At 43.0% G+C, this 19,847-nt stretch overlaps 2 protein-coding genes across 11 annotated transcripts in view; one reads left to right on the top strand and one right to left on the bottom strand.

Moving 5' to 3' along the window:
• RALGPS1 (Ral GEF with PH domain and SH3 binding motif 1) overlaps positions 1-19,847 on the top strand; it is a 1,264,350-nt gene that overhangs the window by 608,361 nt on the left and 636,142 nt on the right. The window lies entirely within an intron of this gene.
• ANGPTL2 (angiopoietin like 2) overlaps positions 6,841-19,847 on the bottom strand; it is a 57,029-nt gene continuing 44,022 nt past the window's right edge. For both annotated transcript variants that reach the window (XM_073541179.1, XM_073541178.1), the window contains exons 3-5: positions 10,846-11,039; positions 9,490-9,760; positions 6,841-8,051 (exon numbers count right to left, since the gene is read on the bottom strand). In XM_073541179.1, the coding sequence (XP_073397280.1) occupies positions 7,852-8,051; positions 9,490-9,760; positions 10,846-11,039 (665 nt within the window). In that variant the 3' untranslated portion in view covers positions 6,841-7,851. The remainder of the gene's footprint in view (positions 8,052-9,489; positions 9,761-10,845; positions 11,040-19,847) is intronic.

Here is a 19,847-nt window from a genome sequence, read left to right as displayed (position 1 = left end):
ACTTTTGAATTTTTGGACAAACCCACATATGATGGAAAATATCAGTATTATGTAGACCACATTTTACACATTGATATGAATTTGTGGGAGACATTCTAGATTGGATGTACAGGGTAATGTAAGCCCTATGTAGCAATAATATGGCCATATCTGTATAACTATTATATGGAATAACTTTCCTTTGTGTCTCAGTAGCTTCTAATATATCTCCCACCTCCAGACCTTCCTCCCAAGACCATTCCTTCCGCAGAGTGGAATATATGGTACTAGTTGACACCAAGTGAGCCCTGCCCTTTCTGAGAAGGATATCCAATTTATCGCCTAAACCCTCACTCCGCTTGCTAACTATAAACCTAAGAACCAGACTGCATGCTTGTAGGAATACGAACGGCCGTCCTTCAAATATGGGATAACGGGATACTGCCTCGTCAAAAATGATCATAGAGAAACTATGGTCTAATAGATCCACCCCAAAAACGCATTTTTGTTGCACCATAGTTTTATAAATTTTTGGCGGATTACCTTTCAAAAACAATGGGTTACCCAGAAAAGGCTGGAAAGGTGACAGTCTACCATTCAAATTACACAATTTCCTCCCTCTTCTCCAAGACAGAATAGTTTGCAACAATATTGGATCATCTCTAATTTCATCAGGGAGTTCCTCATTAGTCAGATGTAACAAGGCCATTAATGAAATATGTGGGTAAATCTGGCCCTCTAGGTGAGTATTGGCTGAGTGGGATGTCCCCCGCATCCAATCTATTACATATCGTAAATTGTCCGCTATGTTATATCGGACAATATTGGGGAAGTTAATGCCTCCCTCAGATCTTGGGAGTTGTAATTTACATAACCCAATACGTGAACGACCCCCACTCCCCATATAAACTGTCGAAATGTCCTATTCAAAAGGTTAATGTCTGATTTTGATAACAGAATTGGTAATGTTTGAAATAAATATAATTTAGGAAAAATTATCATTTTAATTAAGTGACATTTCCCAGTAAAAGACAAAATGAAATGTTTCCAGGAGTTGAGGAGGCTAGTAACCTTATTAATAATGGTCTATAATTAAGGCAATAAAATTTATGTGCATCCGCTGGGAGTCTAATGCCCAGATATCCAATAGACTCACTCCTCCATTGAAAGGAGAACCAGCTCTCATCTATTTTGCCCGCCCTGAATATCGCTAATGCTTCTGACTTATTATAATTAATTTTAAAGCCAGTAAGATGTCCAAATTCTTCAACTGTTGATATTATGGTTGGGGTAGCTTGTGTTGGGTTGGCAATAAATAGTAAAATATCATCTGCAAAAGCCAATAATTTTGTTTCCGTGCTCCCTGTAGGAATCCCATGGAAATCCGGCATAGTTTGAAGAGTTCTCAACAAGGGATCTAATGCCAAGTTAAACAATAATGGGCATCCCTGCCTCGTACCCCTCTGAATGGCAAAGGGCTCCGATAAAGTGTTGTTTATAAAAAGTCTAGATGTGGGGTCCCTATATAATAATTTAATAGCATTGCAGAAGCATGACCCAAACCCTCTGACCTCTAACAGCTTATATAAATAATTCCAGGAAACTCTATCAAAGGCCTTATCTGCGTCAAGACCCACCACTATGCTTCTCCTGCCTTTATTGACTCTACAACTAGATATAGTGCCTATCGCTGTTCTTATATTATAGGTTATCGATTTTCCATGTACAAACCCCATCTGATATGTGGTGAAATTAACTCAAGAATAATTTGCTGAACCCTGGTTGCCAATATTTTTGTCAAGAGTTTAAAATCTGCACTGACCAGTGAGATTGGGCGGTATCCCTCCACTTGCAGTGGATCCTTCCCAGGCTTAGGAAGCATAATGATACAAGCCTCAATAAATCTGTCTGGAATATAACCTTTTTCCATAATTCCATTAAATAACTCAACTAGATGTGGACCTACCCATGGGCCTAAGATTTTATAATATTCTCCTCTAAACCCGTCTGGACCCGGTGCCTTAGAAATCTTAAGAGTAGAGATGGCTGACAGGACCTCCGTAATGGTAATAGGTGAATTAAGCAAGTTTCTCTGGTCCTCCGTAATACCAGGAGCCACCCCATCCCCGAAGAAACCTGATGCCTCTGAAATCTCCTCTCCCCCATCTACATACAAAGACCCAAAAAATTGTCTGAATTCCTCTATTATTTGTTCATTATCCGTTATGGCTATGCCATTTTGGTTACGAATCCTGGTAATCCTAGTTGCTTGTCTGAAAGGTTTAGTGAGAGAGGCCAGTAACCTCCCCGGCCTGTTTCCCCATTTAAAATATTTGTGTTTTTGATAGTCTAGACTATACAGCGCTCTCTCGTGCTCAATGTTTTCAGCTGCCTCTTTGGCCTCTGTGAATTTCTGTTTATTTGTGGGGGTATTAGAACGTTTAAAATTTTTATATGCCTGGGTCAATTCTTCCTGAGCTGCCAATGTGGCCTCTAATAATTTTTTACTTTTATTCCCAACATAAGAGATTACTTGTCCCCTTAAAACTGCCTTAGAGGCAGCCCAAAATAAATGAGGGTCAGTACAATGCTCCCTATTGTCCTCTTTGTATGTATTACACGACATCTGCAAATAGGCCTTAAAATCATCGGACGAATATAAATAAGAGGGGAATTTCCATCTCTTCTCCTTACATGCTGGAATTACCAATCTAGATTTGAAAACCACCGGGGCGTGGTCAGATATCTGAATATCCAAGATATCTGTCGACAGAACAAGGGCCACCATAGATAATCCCAATAACCAATAGTCTAATCTTGCATGAGTGTTATGAACATGAGAGTAGTGCGAGAAATCCTTATCAGTTGGATGCTGCCACCTCCATACATCTGTAAGCCCCAAGTGGTCCATCAGCCTCTGGATGAGACCTTCATGTATTGTAGCTCCATGACTGTGTGATCCTGATCTATTCATAGATATATCATGTGCCTCATTAAAATCCCACCCAATTATCAGATTGGTTGTGTCCCAACCCGCCAATTTAGAGAGCAACTGGGTTTGGAACTGCGAGTCTGGACCATTACGTGCGTAAATATTTACCAAATTATAGCAAACTCCTATTTTTATATTGACTATTAAAATTCTCCACATTGGGTCCTCCCAGGTGTCCAAAATATCATAATTAAGACATTTATTGATAAGTATCGCCACCCCCCTCTGTTTTTTTGAATATGATGCCTCAGCACACAATGTGTATTTTTTACTAAATAAAGATGGATGCTTATCCCTCACCCAATGGGTTTCCTGTAAAAAAACTATATGAAAGTTAAAGTGTTGTAATTAATGCATAACCTTTTTCCTGTTGACTGGAGTGTTTAGGCCATTCACATTCCAAGAGCACCAATATAATGAATGCATTGTGGACAAAGAAGTATTGCTATTATCTATCATTTAACCTATACCAGAACGTGGTGTAATCTTCCCAAATAATATCAGATGCATATGAACCCCACACCCATCCCAGCGAGTGGGCGTAGAGGCCACATCAACAAAAAGGTGCTATGAACATATGTAGGAACTCACCCACCCCACCCTTAACAATCTAACCCTGCAAGGAACCATGCTCAAAGGAGATATAAGCGTGAACCTGTTTGGAGAAAGGAGATTAATATTTCAACAAAATAAAGCACAACACTAAGCGTCAAAGACAACAATAGTGAACAAAAGCGAAGTCACCCTGCTAGGTGACAAAGTGGTGAAAAACGTCAATTGCATTCATCAGGTCTTGTCTGAGGTCTGAACTGCAGCTTGACTATCTGCTTGAAGAAGCTGCAAAACCTTTTCTGGCTCCGTAAAGATCCAGTTTTTCCCATTCAAAGAAAAGTGTAGAATTGCAGGGAATTGTAGCCCAAAACGGATACCTTTATCCACCAACATGGCACATGCGGGATGAAAAGCTTTACGTTTGGCTGCCACCGCAGCAAAGTAATCCTGGAAGAGAAACAGTTTATGATGCTCATAGGATAATGGTTGCTTCTTCCTGTATGCCGATAGCAATCTGACTTTATCTTGGAAATCCAGGACCCTGAAGATTACCGGACGTGGTCTGGAATCCGTATCATTCCTAGGAGGGCCCAGGCGATGAACTCTCTCAATCTTCAGGGCACCTGAGAGCAGTGGTAAATTTAGTGCCTTTGGGAACCATTCTGACACTATCCCCACCAAATCAGGCGTTTTGATCGATTCGGGGAGACCAACAAGCTTCAGATTATTACGACGAGATCTGTTTTCTAGATCCTCGACTTTATCCAGAAGAAATGTGACATCTTTATCCCTCCGTTCTAGCTTCCCGGAGAGCTCTGTAACTATGTCCTCCTGATCTGACATTCTTTGTTCTGCTGCTGTTTTGCGTGCCCCTTGGGTGTTAACCTGAGCGGCGATAGCATCCAAAGTTGACTGAAATGCCACCAGACGAGAGTCTATTTTTGGCATTAAAATATCCGTAATGGCCTGAGCAATAGATTGTGTATCCTCCCTTTCTGCATCAGCGGTCATCTTAGGTGGGGAGGTAGTATCCTGGTGCCTAGTTGAGGGTCTATTGGATTTTCCAGATTTGGCTATGAAATTTTCCATAGGGAAAAAGAGACCTGATGAGCTTGTGTAGGTTTGGCAGTGGCGTCGCTATTGAATATCTGCCTCACATGTAACTGCCCCGGTTACCTTGCAATCCGGTGATGCAGTGGGGAGCACTCCAGCGTGTTCCCCACGTATTGGAATCCACGTTTCGTGTGGATGTCAGTGCTGCCTGTGCCTAGGACCTCCGGGATTCCCGGAGAGCTGGTCCCGCTATCAGGGGAACCTTGCCCGGGCCTTATCCCTGCTGCCCGCTCAGTGCTGCGGTGTGATGACAGCGGATTCAATTCTGCCGTCAGGGAGCTCTATTAAAATGCGGCAATCTTCAAGCTTCGCCTCCCGAAGGCCCTGAGAGTCAAGTTTTACTTAACAGACACCTGCCTTTTAAAGGGATTCTGTCACCCCTTTTTTGAGATATAATGATATCATTCAATTGTGTGTCACATAAGGATTCTCTTAGTACTTTTGCTTCCCCCTGCTGACCCCGCACCTTTCATGCATAAATACCTTTTTTATATCGGTACAGATGTATTTAAACTGCTGCTGTCCGGTCCGCTGGGCGGGGCTTATTCACCTGCTCCCCCCTCCCTGTCTTGCTCTACGCATTTCTTCTTGTGTAGGGCAAGACAGGGAGGGGGGGAGCAGTTGAATAAGCCCCGCCCATCGGACTGGACCGTGGCAGTTTACATACATCTGAACCGATATAAAAAAGGTATTTATGCATGAAAGGTGCGGGGTCAGGGGGCAGCAAAAGTACTAAGAGAATCCTTATGTGACACACAATTGAATGATATCATTATATGAAATCTCAAAAAAGGGGTGACAGATTCCCTTTAAATGTCCGGGCGATCAGTAAGGGTTATATAAAGAATTGTGTGACGAGATTTCAGCAAAATTATATATCGAGAGTTATATAACGAGAATTCCTCGACTGTTATGCAGCTAGAGATGGGTTTTGCTTAATAGCTCGAGGGGATTAAGTTTGATGCTGTATTTCTCTTAAGGCCAATGTGCAATTATTCACATAGCACAGCGTTTGTTGTCTTACTGTCTCAGAGAGGACAGCTCAAGTACAGGACTGCCGTGCACTTCAATCCTTCTGTTATAGCTGCTGCAGCTTCCAACTGTGTCTTTAGACTAGTGTCTGGAGAGCGGGTGGCAATGTTTTCTTTTGTATCTCAGCTTTGTCTGCTGATCTGTTGTCAGTGTCTTCACCCTGTTGGCCCCCCAACTCCCTGAGCTCTTCGCCTGTGCTTCTCTGCACGCTAAAGGTACTGTCACACTTAGCGATGCACCAGCGATCCCGACCAGCGATATGACGCTGTCATGATCGCTGGTGCATCGCTAAGTGGTCGCTAGTGAGCTGCCACTCAGGCAAATCTCACCAGCGACATCGCAGGGGTCGGGGGTCGCTACTTACCTGTCAGACGAGGCGATCCTGACGTCCTCCCGCCTGCGTCCACGATCGTCGCTTGTCTCCACAGCAGGAAGCTGACGACGAGAAACAGTCCAGGACGTTCTCGCGCGATCAGCGATAACCAGCGGGGGAGCGGTCGGAGATAAGTATCAGACATAGCGATATCGTTAGCAATATCGATATAACGTCACAAAAAACAGTGACGTTATAGCAATATTGCTAGCGATATCGCTTATTGTGACAGGCCCTTTAGAGTCTTGTGATTTATAATGCTGGCTCCTCTCCCAGCCTCCCCACAGTCCTCCATGTTGCAGATTTTACGTGTAAAGGATTTTTTTGCCGGCACTGTACAATTGCACCTGTAAAATGTCCATCTGACCATTGGATTTTTCTGCATCACTAAGTGTGAAACTGTATGTGGCTCTTATACTTATTATAAACTCACTTTTTTAACCTCATTTTATAAAATTTCTCAAGTGAATCGTGAAGGTGCATTTCTGCAAATCCAAACCTTACCATGAATCTAATGACATGAGCTAACAATCTTCATAGATTCCTATGAAACTATTAATATAAGCCCTTAAATCCATAACTGATCTGACAAAATAGTCACAAAAAATGCGCTCATGTGAAATTGGACTGTTTTGCTATATGCGAACAGTTTTGCTATAGATGGACTGTCTGCTTATATCTAGTTATAAATGCAAACCCTCAGAAATCAAAACCATTTTCTATTGCAACTGTTAATTCACTTCGGCATAAATCATGATGTCATTGGTATCTTTCTTGGTTTTGAATAAATATGATGCTGTTGGATATTTAGACAAATGTGTTTATTGATTTGAACTTTAATAGAAAAAAAACCATACAATTATCCATAGTTCTTCAAATACGATTAAATATGTCGATGGCACCCATCGTTTGCCTGCAAATTTGGATACCGCAATATAAGTGTTGTAGGGTGAAACTTTTCAGAATGACAACTGAGCAGGTTTTGTGGGTGTTGCATATGTTTTGTTTTTTTACTACTGCAAAAATATATATTTACATAGTTTTCTACTGTACAGGTAGGTTGTTTGGTTATAACAAAACATGTAGATCCCTGATGAAGAGTAAATGTCGTAGAGGTCACAAAATAGAGCAGTTTACACAGATACAGTACATTGTGAGCCCATGATTGGACTGATATTACTGGGTGTCTTAAAAGTAATAGGAGTGTAAGGATAGCTTCCCACTTCTATGATGGATACCCCATTATAGCCCTAACATAAGGTTTATTACAGTATATCCTCTTTGCTATAGTGGGTAAAATAAAGCAACATACTGAGAAGAAAATTAGTTTGGCAATCTACATTCATTGCTATAGAAATTTCATTGGAGGCTTCTTCCTGTGTCGTAATAATCCAAAAAGATAATACAAGATGTATCTCAGTACATAGTACTGTAGACTATCCTAAGCTATGGTCTACATATGTGTCGTTTATAGCTGTACTTTTATTGCTGTTGTTTTTTAAGAGTTTGTTTTGATTGAGAATAATAGAACAAAAAAAAATGAAAATTGTTTGTGAAATCCCAGGTGAAAAAAAACTTGTTTTTGGTGTTCACAAATTGTTTGATAAGACTTACAAATGCTTCTTCTTTTGCAATTCTGTATAAGAAAGAGGTCATCATGACATTGAATAGAAAGACATACAGTACTGGTGAGAGTTCAGTAATTCAGATCGCCAACACTTTCTGCAAGGGAAATGACTACAGTACAGTTTCCAGTAACGGAACGAGTTTTTATGTTTTTGGTGTTTTTTTTTTATATAGGATACCAATTTCAATGGAAGGTGTTGGGGTTGGGCCTGATCATCATTACAACCTTCTTTAATGAGTATGAACCACCTCGAAACTCGGCCCAATATACCCCATCTTGATAGCGGCTACGGTAATGTCCTCCCCTATACCAGACTCCGTTGAGGTTGGAGTGAGCACAGGCATTGTACCACCATCCACCTTTCTGATAGTGGGCACAGTTGCCTAGAAACAAAAATAGGTAAAATTAATACATCTATTCTATTTTAGTGCATTTGATGTTCTGTATGATCTATATATAACATTTTTATGATTGGCTTTCATTAAAAGTTGTTGTTTTCTTTACTGCTTTTCCTCTGCATGCATTAAAAGATACTCCATGCTGTTTGATCCTGTTCAGTTTCAATTTCGCCAACTAGCTCCCATTGAGATAGTTTTCCAGCTCTTCGGTCTCCTTTCTTAAACACTCAACTAAGCACAAATCTCATTTAATTAAATTTGAGCTCATAAAGCAGGGGTGGGGAATGCCATTTGGCCGCTGGCCCTTTAATTCTTCAGAGGTTCACGCGGCATTGTGTCCTTCTCACAGACTCCTTCTTTTTCGATTTCTCTCTCTTTTTTTCTTCCATCCCGGTTTTATCACCCTTCCACTATTCGTGACTAGGAGAAAGTTAACCTTCAGCCACACTTCCTGAGTCATGGCTGAGGGTCAACTTCCTCATAGTCACGAATAGTTTCAGGGTGATAAAACTGGAATGGAAGAAAAAACAGAGAGAAAGCGAAAAAGGAGGAGTCTGTGAGAAGGACACAATGCCGCGTGAACCTCTGAAGAATTAAAGGAGTCTGTGAGAAGGTGGAAGTGGCACTGCACTGCTCACCCAGGCCTACATCCATTATTAGGGGGCGCCCCACAGCTGGATGCCAGTGTTTACGCTGTGGACTCTCAGCTCTGAGGCAGGAGTGGCAATGATGAAGGGGCAGCCAACGCCTGAGAAGTACCATTGAGCTGCCCCATGGGCTGCAGGCAATATGTCAGCTTTTCTCCACCTCATTAATATTGTGTAACCTTCACCCCCTGCCCCCATTTTTCCACCTTTCTGGTGAACATCCTGTTAGCTACAGTCTTTGTGGCAATGGCGTCCTGGTGCTGAAGTTCCACTCCAGTCATCATGTCAGGCGCTCGAGTACTCCTAAGTCCTTGCCTTCATCTGCCAGAAGTCCCTCCATGACATCAGGCACCCTCTGAGCTGCTCTCCTGGGGCTGAAGATGATGCAGCAGGCTATGGGCTGGTTGTCAGTCACACCGCTAGCCCAGACCTCGTCCATACTGAGCCCAGCAGTATAGGTGACAAGGTAAGAGAGGAGCATGGTTAATGTGGGGGTATGGCCATTGGGGTCCTTGCTTTCTGTGCACTAATCCTAAATTGCTCATAGTGAGAAATGAGCTATGGTTAGGTGGATTAAAGGGGTCATCTTCTTTTAGGATCTCCTTGCACATGTTTGTGACTAGTGTATGAATGAATGACTGCCCTAAAATGCACAGATGGCTAATGTTTAAGTTAATAATTTTATACGGCCCCCTAACGTTATTATAAAATTCCAAATGGCCCTTGGCAGAAAAAAGGTTCCCTGCCCCTGTTATAAAGCAACACAAGGTTTTTACCTGTATATACATCGTGGTCTCTATCCAGGGTAGTGAACTGCTTGCCATTGTGCCATGTGAAGGAGTCTCCAGCATTGCCGTTGTACCGTCCCAAACGAAGCTTGTAAAATTCACTTTCTGGTTCAAGGCGAAAGCTTGCATATTCTGCAAACACCTTGCGCCCATGCCAGTCCTCCAAGGTGATAAGTAGCTTGTAGTTGGCTTGATTTGTTAGCCAGTAGATATTTTCAAGTCCCAGCCAATATTCTCCATCAATATTACCAAATCCTTGCTGTGAGAAGAAAGAATCAGAATTTCCAGGGAATGACTAAACATTTTTACCAAGCCCAAGTCAACTGTACTTGTCAGAAATCAAATAGTACATTTTTACTTATTGTTGACATGTTTATGCTATGATTTTTTAGAATAAGTGATGTAATTTTCTCCATTTAGCAATGGAAATCAACATTGTGCTTTAATTGTAGACCTTACTATGCCCAACACTGCTTCAAAAGCATTGCACAGTGATGCTACCTGACACCCATGGCATTGCAAAGCGATGAACCTGCCAACCAAGACAATGCTCAATAGCTATGCCTGCCACCCTTGACTTTGCATAGCGGTGCTACCTGCCACCCAATATGTTGCACAGTGCTGTTCCCTGCCTCCCATGACATTACACAGTGTTGTTCCCTGACACCCATGACCACACGCAGCAGAAATTCCTGCCACCCATGACATTGCACAGCGATGCTACCTGACACTCATGACATTGCACAGCAGTGCTACCTGCCACCCATGACATTGCAAAGTGGCTATACCTACCACCCATGACATTGAACAGCAGTGCTACCTGCCACCCATGACATTGCACAATGCTGTTCCCTGCCTCCCATCACATTACACTGTGGTGCTCCCTGACACCCATGACCACGCACAGCAGTACTACCTGCCACCCATGGCATTGCACATTGCCATTCCCTGCCACCCATGACATAGCACATTGCCATTCCCTGCCACACATGACATAGCACAGAGACATTCCCTTCCACCCACAATATTGCACAAGGGTGCTACCTTCCACCCATGACATTGTACAGTGGCAATACCTGACACCCATGACACTGCACAGCAGCGATATCTGCCACCCATGTCATTGCACAGTACCGTTCCCTTCTACCCATGACATTGCACAGCAGTGATCACTGCCACTGATGACATTGCACAGCAGCGATCCCTGCCACCCACTTAGACTGCAGCAGTGTTGCCTAGCCACCCAGCTTGGCAAATGAAAACTATACCATGCCTTAGTGATGCTATAACCTGTCTTAGTGATATGACAATTGTTACAAATCGGGAAACAAGGACAGTACTTACTTTGTAAGTCTCCCAATTTCTGAAGAAGTTGACTGATCCATCAACCCTTTTCTGGATGACTGTCCAGCCACCAGGGTCATGTCTTTGATCACACCATACTTGCATCAATCTGTTGGTGTTTTCCGGCTTTACCAAGTATATACCGCTTGTGTCATGCCCATCTTCTAGTGCTTGCAGACAGTCTTTCCATGGACCTGGTGAAATTTGAACTACAAAAATTATACACCACATATTTCAGGAGTATAATAAGTAATTACAGAATTGTGTGTTCATATTGTTGCCAAAAAATAGATCTTAGCTTAGCTGGACTTCAAGTGTAGAGGGAGGGATTGAATTGTATCCACGGATTTGAATCTTGTTGGTAGAACGGTGCCTGCAGAATATCCATTTTGTTAAGATCATTATAAAAGGCCCAGATGTACCGCATGTTTTTTAGTGGGGTGATTTAATCTAAAAATTTTAAGGTTTGCTTTTATAGATCACAAAAGATTACTGTGTCAAAACAGCATTTTATCTTAATTAACCAGATGTCTATTTTCAGTAAGCCAGGAGTCACTGACAGTTTTCTACCTGTTAACTTTTGAATTTTTGTGTTTCTTTCCTGTTGATCAAGAAAACACAGACTTTTGTTCTTATAAGCCTGTATTATTGACTTTTCGTGATGTTGGTCTACTAGGCATTGCTCCCACCTAGCCAGAATCCTACTCCACACTGATGAGGGGCAACACCCCGAAACAGCTGTCTGTGGATGGATACCTGGCCTTGATATTTCCCTTGTCATATCTGTAAACTTGTAAAGAGCTGGATATTGACTTAAAGGGCCACTTAATATGGTGGTAATGGTGGTTTCCGAAAGGAGCCACCCCTTGGCTGGGTCCTTCCCTGGAGGAAGATCTGGCTAGTCCCGTGTTTGAGACTCTTAAATGAGGCTCCACGGACTTTATTTGCATATTCGTATTTCCCAGGGAGCATTGCACCTAGGATTTTACTGATTGAGCGCCTTTGCCGGCTGCTGCAGTGTTTTCTTTGACTGGTCTCCCTGAGGTCAGTGATTGTTTCGTGATGTAATATTGACTTGTAAGTTGACATTTGATGTAACATATTGTGCTGCTATCCTGGATGACTAGAGACGCAGGATAATTGAACAGTGTTTGCTGATATGTTGATTATACATTGTCGAGGCCAGCTAGCTTGTTGACTTGCAAAACAGAGGAGGTAAAACTGTGCAAATAGATTAAATATTTAAACAATGCAGTTTTATTTTTTCCTTCCCCTTTACTTCTGGATGCTGGTGTGAAGGATAGTTCTTAACTATAAAAAGAGGATATATGCACCTCTGATAAAGATACCACCAGATACAAAGAACCTCCAGACATCCAGACAGCCAAGAGATCTAGAGATCCAAAGAACCAGAGACTCTTTTCAAGACAGCAGCCCAAGACATCATGACTCCATCAAGAGGGACACAGAATTGACATTCTACAGGATGCCAGCTTAGGGAACCATGGCCCCATCTGAAAGAATACAGATCTGCTCCATTGACCATGGCTGAACCATGGATACATTTGGGGTAGTTAAGATTTGGACCCACCGGTCACCTGAGCCCCATGGATAGGTTTGTGAAAGCCAGGAATGAGACTCACCGGTCACCTGGCTCCATGGAGATGTTCGGAGAAACCAGGATGTGACCCTCCGATCAACTCGCCTTATACCTCAATGAACTGTCATCTTGCGAAGCTTGTCTTTACCTCCTCTCTGTGTGTGCCACAGGTGTAGAGAAAGATTGGTGTGCACTCAGGTCTTAAAGGCGAGGTGCTGGTGAAACGGACTGCACAAGTCCCTTAAGTAGAGAGTCAATATTCACTGCATACTCTAATAGATTTCTTGCAAAGATAGTGAATATTTGTTGCAGAAAATATAGCCACATAAATTCCAGTGAGCAAAATAAAGCTTTAAGAAACAAAAGTGAAAAATAATAGTACAAAGCGACTGAAACACCCGACGTATCGACGCTCCCGGGTCTTAGTCATAGATTCGCTAAAAGACAAGAAAACAACATAACAGGTAAATATAATAAATGCAATATGTGTCATGTCAAAAGAAGGATTATATACAAAGGTAGGGATTATACAAAAATAATAATTGAAGCCCAACTGTTGCATAGGTATAATATCAGGTTCAGAGTATTGCAACAAATCCCGATACAAAATAATTAAACAGATAAAAATCATTGATAATCAAATTGTTGGAAGACAAAACAGCCACTCTCTCTTATTTAGAGGAGGGGAGAAAAGAAAGAAAGGGAACAAAGACATCTGTGTTATCGTAGATTACCTGGGTTTGAGGTGTAAGAAGCATGTGTGACATATGTTTAGAAAATGAAGTTCCTGGGAGAGTCCACATTGGCTGTAAGGAATAGTGGAAATTGTTATGAATGGGTCACCGAGGAGGAGAGCAGGTCCAGGCTAAGCCACAGAAAACCAGAGAGGTTAGTACCTAAGTGGATTGCAGACCCCTGATCCTATCCACACAACTAGCAGTAGCCGTGGAGCGTACCTATGATGATCCTAGAGGCCTTGGCACAGGCGGAGAGCTAACTAAGCCTAAAGCAAGAAAGGGGAAATCTAAACTGTCCCGGAGCAGACCCCAAAGGAATAGATAGCCCCCAAACATATATTGTCGTTGAGATAAGATGAAAACACAGACACAGGCAGGAAAATAGACTGAGCAAATGATGGGGCCCACATTGACTAGACAGGAAAGGAAAGACACTGTCTGCAATCACGCAAAAAACCCTGCAAAAAGTCCAACATGTCTGATGCAAAAAATACTGAAGTCACACGACTTCGCCCCCCACTATATCAGCACTCTGGTATTTTCTGAAAGCAAAGCAAAAAGAGACCAGTCTAACAGGGGATAAACCAAACTGGCACAAGCAGTAACATATGGGTGGTGATTCAGCAAAGCCCCAGCCGGAGCTGGCTGACCCACACCAAGAAGAGATATACAAAACCAGATCAAATACAAACATAATAGCAAATAAACCACATAACTGAACATGCAGAGACAGAGCTGGAGAAATCAGACCTCAGGAGGAACAGGAAGCAAATCACCAGCAGGGATAGAGGGAGTCGGCTGTCTTAAATCCCAAACTGAAACCCCAGATCTCCAATCGTCATCATCATTATCAGGTGGCAAGCTTCTGTCAATCAGATCAGCTCCATTACCTCCAGTAACCACCAGAGGGAGCCCAGAAAGAGAACTCGCAACCACTCTGTCGATCTGACCAGCTCCACTATCTTCAGTAATAACCAGAGGGAGGCCAGAAAGCGAATTCACAACAGGAAATTTTAGTCCCAATAGTAAGTCTAGTATATCTTTGATGAGGTACCTATGGCTTGTGGCCGTAATAGCTAGGCACCTGTAATAAATGGATGTAGTTCATCAGTATATTATGCTTTAATAAGGTGGAGGAGGAGATGAATCAGAATGGCAGAGTAGCTAAACGGCAATTACCTGTCTGTGAAGGTGCGTATAGCGTGCTCCCGCGCCTGGCTGGTGTGCTCACAAAAGCAGGGAAGGGAGTATAACTAGTGTGGTGGTCACCGCCGGCCCGGAAGTGCGTCATCCGGCCTGGAAGTGACACGGCACTGCCGTAAGGATTGTATCCGCACAAGCGTGGTAGTTGTTAGGGAAGCCAGTGTTTCTGAATAATGGTAACCTGGAGAGGGGGCGGAGTTAAGCATGCAGCACTGATGAACTACGCAGTATAGTGTAAGACAATCACAGTTGTGACCAATGAATATCTGTAAATGCCCTAATAATGTGTCCCTGGCTTGAGAAGGCATGTAATAGAAGGGACAAAAGTAATTAAGTGGCTAAATAAGGGACAGGTATTAAAGCGATCAGAAGGAATTTCAAATAGAGTGAATTCAATCTATTACAGGGAGTACCACATGGACGGAGTTATAGTAACAGCAGAATGATAAAGCTGCATGTCTAATGGCGGAGAGAATTAATGTATGTCCCTGGTGATGGATATTTAACGGGCCAGGAGAGAATAAATGAGAACTCATCTAGTAGGGTAGGAGTTCAGTGTGTCTGTAAGACAAGCAAAAAGAATGGTTAAAAATCATTCATAGGAGCCAATCAATTTCCCTATTAACGCCTTTAGGCACTAGTGTCTCGAGTGTGTGTATCCAGAACGTTTCCCTGGATTTAAGTAATTTAATTGCTCCCCCTCCTGGTTCTTGTACTTGTTCAATGACTTGGTATTTCAGTTGTGCCACAGTGTGTCTTTGTTTGGAAAAATGATATGGTAATGGCAGCCATTTTTTTCCACGGCGTATGGTTGATTTGTGGCTGGCAATACGGTCTTTAATGTGTTGAGTTGTTTCCTCAACATAAAGGAGGCCACAGGAACATTTGATAATGTAGACAACAAAATTTGAGTCGCAGGTATGATGGCCTCGGATGGGGTATGATTTCCCAGTTCTGGGATGGGTGATACTGTCAGATCTTATGACTTTGGTACAGACAGCACAGTTAAGGCACGGAAAAGTGCCTTGATGGCATGTACTTAATAGTCGCTGGGTGGTAATAGGGCATGCACTTCCTATGTCAGCCCAAACACGTTAGTCCCTAATGTTGGTAGCCCTTCTTTTGCACATCAATGTAGGCATAGTGAAACATTCAATATTTGGGTGTGCCCTGGAAAGAAGTGGCAAATGTTTGCTAATAATGGAATGGACTTTAGGCATGAGAGGATTTTCGGTATGTACATGTACAAATGGCACCCTTTCCTTGGTCTGTACAGATGGAGGGGGAGACTGTGGGGTCAAGATGCAGATTTTTTCTTGTTCCAGTCATTTCATGGTATAACGTCTGTCCCTAAACTTCTGTGTCATAACGTCCAGTCATGTATGGAGTAAATCAGGGCCCTTGACTATCTTAGACACTCTTTTGAACAGAGAGCGAGGAAGACTATTCTTGGTTGCTTTGGGATGGCTGCTCGACTAATGTAGGAGGCTATTACAATCAGTGGGTTTAGTAAAGAGGTCTGTGGTAAGGTACCCATGAATGTTCTTGAGTACCATAGTGTAAAGAAAGGAAATCTGGTCAGTACTTTGATGTATTGTGAATTGGAGCTCAGGAAAAAATAGAATTCAGATGTAAATGGAATGTTTGTGATGAGTATAGCGTCCCTGTCCAAATGAAAAAGATGTCATCTATATAGCGATAACACATAGCATGTTGAATGAACAGGTCCTCCGAATAGATGTAGTGTTCCTCAAAAAAGTTCATATAGGCATTAGCATAGGCCGGTGCGACAATAGTGCCCATAGCGGTGCCACGTGAGTTAATATAGAACACATTTTCATATGCAAAAAAAATTTCATATAGGACCAGCCTAAAAAGGTCCAGGCAAAGCTGGATCTAGTTTAAGGACATATCAGATGTCTCAAGAAGGGATCTGGTAGCCATAATCCCTTTTTCATGGGAAATTGGGTTGTATAAACTGTTGACCTCTAATGTCACTAGTAGACTATCAGATGGCACGGAGTTAAGTTTTTTGATGACATCCAAAAAAATGCCCAGTGTCAAGTAGGAAAGATCTAGTGGTCCTGACAAGTGGTCTTAGATTTTTTTTTTTTTATAGAAAAATTGACAAGGGTGAGAGGATCAAATCCGTGGATGCCATGATGGGCGTGCCTGGAGGATTTGAAAGTGATCGGTGTTATAAGATGTGGATTTGTAAGAAATGTGTCTGTCTTTTGGTCGATGGTCTGGTTATCCAGATAGGTCCTGATGAGGTTTTGAATTTTTCTATTGATGTCAGTAGTGGGATCTCTGTTGATCACCCTGTAGGTGTCAGAATCAGATAGTTGTCGGTGTACCTTGTTGGAGTATGTTATGTAATCTAGCACCACAATTGCACCACCTTTGTCAGCTGTTTTAATGATAATAGACTTATTGTTTTGGAGTGAGGTTAATGCTTGTTTTTCCATTAGTGTAAGATTTGGATGAGTGGTGGGAAAGAATCCCAGGCGTTGCTGATGGGATAGTTGTTTCACCTCACCGTCAACTAATGCAATAAATGTCTCAGTAGCATGATAAGTTTGCGGTGGACAGAAGGTGCTGGGATTGTGTAAGCCGAGTGAAGAAATGGAGAGCTCAGAGACGTCCCCAGTGGGAGACACTGTTTTCGGAGGTCCCGGGTACAGTACCAGAATGAGTCTTCAGTCTTAGGGTATGTTTCCACGGGCCAGAATCCTTCAGGATTTGCTGTGGATTGGACACTGCGTACAGCCGCAGTGTCCAATCCGCAGCGTCCATATGTTACAACATAGTTGACATGTCAATTCTTTCTGCGGATTCCACTGCGGTTTGCCACCTGCTCCATTGTAGAGGTGTGAAACCGCAATGGAAAACCGCAGGCTAATCCGCAGATAAACCGCAGGTCTTTTGACCTGCGGATTTACCTGTGGATTTTGCTAAATCCGCGCGGAAAAATCCGCAGATCATTCCACAGCGTGTGCACACACCCTTACAGGTCCCTAGCTATTCTGACTGCCACCAGCCTAGGTACCTCATCATATTTTAAAGATATACTAGACTTATTACTGGGACTAATAATAATATTTCCACTATTCCTTACAGCCATTGTGGACTCTTCCAGGAACTTCATTTTCTATACATATGTCACACGTGCGTCTTAAGGGCCTTTTACACATAGCGATATCGCTAAAGCGTCACCGATTTTGTGACGCAGCAGCGATATCACTAGCGATATCGCTACATGTGATACTCACCTCCGACCAGCTCCCCTGCTGGTTATCGGTGATCTCGCCAGATCGGCCTGGTCCATTTCCCGTCGTTGGCTTCCTGCTGGCACCGACGAGCGAGCCATGGACGCGGGTGGAAGACGTCATCATCGCTGCGTCTGACAGGTGAGTATCGACCGCCAACCGCTGCTGCATCGCTAGTGAGATCTGCCTGTTTGGCAGCTCACTAGTGACCATTTAGCGATTCACCAGCGATCCTGACCGGGTCATATCATGGTCGGGATCGCTGGTGCATCGCTAAATGTAACGGGGCCTTTACACCCAAGTAATCTACAATATCCCATCAAGGACAACATATGCAAGGAGTTTGTATGTTCTCCCCGTGTTTGCGTGGGTTTCCTCAGATATTCCATAGACATACTGATAGGGAATATAGATTGTGATCTCCACTGGGGACAGTGCCAATAATGTCAGTAGAGCACTGTGGAATTAATGGCACTATATTAATTAGTAAAATAAATAAATAACACATGTCTTTGTTCCCTTTCTTTCTTTTCCCCCTCCTCTAAATGGCTGTTTTGTCTTCCAACAATTTGATCACCAATGATTTTTATCCGTTCAACCTGTCTGCAAGTCACAAATCATGCAGCTGAGACGATGACAACTAAATCTCCGAGCACGCCAAAATACTCCTGAGATCATCCGAGAATGCTCGGAGAGACCCCAGCAACGAGTATACTCGCTCATCACTAGTGCCTATACATATTTTATAGCTGAGATAGCTGTTGCCTAGACACCAGGCTATTCTTCTTATCGTGTTGTGCATGTTTTGTTAAATAGGGAATGCACTGTAATGAAATGCGGTATGAGCATAGGAATACGACTGCAGAATTGATATTGTGTTATGACTAATGCAGGACTGAGGGTGCAGAACATGGCATAGTGGGCTCTTTTTGGTATCGTTGACATTCTGTATCATGCTCTGCTCCTTCAAGGTCTGCTCTGAGCATAATAGTGTATGCATCTTAAGGCCCCGTTACACATAACGATGGCCCAGCGATCCCACCAACGATCCAACATGGATGGGATCGCTGGGACATCGTTAGGCTGATCGCTGGTGAGCTGTCACATAGCCCCTCCAGCAATCAGGACCAGCGAGCAAGCTGGTTTCCAATGTAAACATCGGGTATCTAAGAGCCGCGCGGCTCTTGGATACCCGCTGTTTACCTTGGAAACCAGCGTGTATGCTGGTATCTAAGGTAAACAGTGGGTTTCTAAGAGCCGTTCGGCTCTTGGATACCCGCTGTTTACCTTGGAAACCAGCATGCACGCTGGTAACTAAGGTAAACAGCGGGTTTCTAAGAGCCGCGCGGCTCTTAGATACCCGATGTTTACATTGGAAACCAGCTTGCTCGCTGGTCCTGATCGCTTGAGTGGCTATGTGACAGCTCACCAGCGATCAGCATAACGATGTCCCAGTGATCCCATCCATGTCGGATCGTTGGTGGGATCGCTGGGCCATCGTTATGTGTAACAGGGCCTTAAGATGCAGCTCTTAGATACTTGATGTTTACATTGGAAACCAGCGTCGCTGATCGCTGGTCTCTCGCTGGCACACGCAGCGATGCACGCTGGCCAGCGGGAGACCAGCAATCAACAAACGGCCCAGGACGATAGTGCATGATCAGTGATACCCGGCGGGGTGCCGCTCGCTGATCCCTGTCACACACAGCGATCTTGCTGGCGAGATCGCTGTGGCGTCACAAGATCAGCGATCTCGCTAGCGAGATCGCTGTGTGTGACGGGGCCTTTACTCACATTGTAACATTGTTAGGCATAACGTTTAGTTAATTTGTATTATTTTTAATTTTTTTTTTTTTTTTTTTTTTTAATTTCTCTTCATCCTACCCGGTAACAAAATTTAGATTAAGCGCCAGGACAATTAGACAGAGTGAAGTAAAGTGCAGATATGGAATAGAGCAGATAACACTGCAGACTAGTCACTTTTGCAGCAGATAATCTCCAAAAAAGTGTTTCCACAGTGGAGACTACTAATTTAATTAACTTTGTTTTTGTCTACTGGGTAAGAAGTATATTGTGTTTACTAGCTCTATAGCAGCTATATGGTCCAAGTCTGTGGCTTGCGGCTTTGTAGGTAAGAGAAAACAATACAACACAACTATTCAATGGAAATTATTTGTTCTTTTCTTAGAATTA

This window comes from Dendrobates tinctorius, unplaced genomic scaffold, assembly GCF_039654945.1.
Source record: "Dendrobates tinctorius isolate UK_male_01 unplaced genomic scaffold, ASM3965494v1 ptg000120l, whole genome shotgun sequence".
NCBI classification, from domain to species: Eukaryota; Metazoa; Chordata; class Amphibia; order Anura; family Dendrobatidae; genus Dendrobates; species Dendrobates tinctorius.
This window is presented reverse-complemented; position numbering and strand designations above follow the sequence as displayed.